Source organism: Austrofundulus limnaeus, unplaced genomic scaffold (genome assembly GCF_001266775.1).
Source record: "Austrofundulus limnaeus strain Quisiro unplaced genomic scaffold, Austrofundulus_limnaeus-1.0 Scaffold189, whole genome shotgun sequence".
Taxonomy (NCBI): Eukaryota; Metazoa; Chordata; class Actinopteri; order Cyprinodontiformes; family Rivulidae; genus Austrofundulus; species Austrofundulus limnaeus.
In genome coordinates, this window is record NW_013952591.1 from 432,815 (window position 1) to 433,804 (window position 990).

The 990-nt window shown below is 46.5% G+C and overlaps 1 protein-coding gene across 1 annotated transcript in view; it reads right to left on the bottom strand.

The window, feature by feature from the left end:
* LOC106524473 (VPS10 domain-containing receptor SorCS3) overlaps nt 1–990 on the bottom strand; it is a gene marked incomplete in the record, with an annotated part of 110,456 nt that overhangs the window by 15,172 nt on the left and 94,294 nt on the right. Inside the window, 1 exon segment of the mRNA XM_014018283.1 lies at nt 738–850. Within this exon segment, the coding sequence (XP_013873737.1) occupies nt 738–850 (113 nt within the window).

Below are 990 nucleotides of genomic sequence, written 5' to 3' on the forward strand. Positions count from 1 at the left end.
TGTGTTTGTACAGTTTTAAATAATTAGTTTCATCTGCAGGAAGAATAAATGTATATCWATTTTAAAAAAGGCTTGAATTCTCATCTTATTTAAATTTCAGCACAGAGAAAAAAATAAAACAATTGGCTCCAGAGCAGGAGTTGAGCTTTGGGGTTATGGAGGTTGCTCATAAGATCTCCTTCTACGGTCATAAAATATTTTGCCTAAAGCCTCCACCTGCAGCTGCAGTGCTCAGTACGCTGCTGAGATGGCTTTGAGCACGGCCATCAAACACAGCCAGGTATTCATGAGCTGAGAATGGGAAGATGARTAGCACTTAACAATGATAGGGAGCTCCCCCCACACACACTCAGAGCACTTTAACCCCTCCTACGATGGAGTGCGCACAGTCACATTAGACACAGTGACAGYCATCGTTACTCTTAGGTCTCCACCAAACCCCCAGAGCACAAACTTTTCAGATAATTTTATCKGAGACTTTTGGAACTAAAGAACGGGCGCCATCATGAAGCCATCCTGGGAGTGAAGGAAAGCAGAGGCGTCCTCACACCTGTCTGATGATGAATCGCAGGGTGGCCCGAGGGCGTTCTCTTGGCGCATCAGTGAGCTCCGAGTGTCGGGGGGGGGGGGGGGGGGATAATTGTAAAAGAGCAAGCCGAGACAGAAAGAAGGACAGGACAGGTGGGGAGGCCGAGATGGACGGAGGGAAAAAGGAAGACAAAATGAAAATCACTCACTTGGAGCAGAGCCTTCTTAATTACTCTCCCCACGTCCTGCCTCCACTCGGGGACGTCAGGGTTGAACTCGTCCAGATTAGGGGAGAAAGATAAAAGTAGAGATTTGAAGAATTCTGTTGAGGGAGAATCAGAGGGAGAAGAGCTGTTAATTCAAACCRATCTGAGGCCATTATTCTCAGGGAAATGTGCCAACTGTCATTTCACTCAAGTTCAGTTTCCATAAAGTTAAGACTCGATAAAGAGAAGAGGCCCC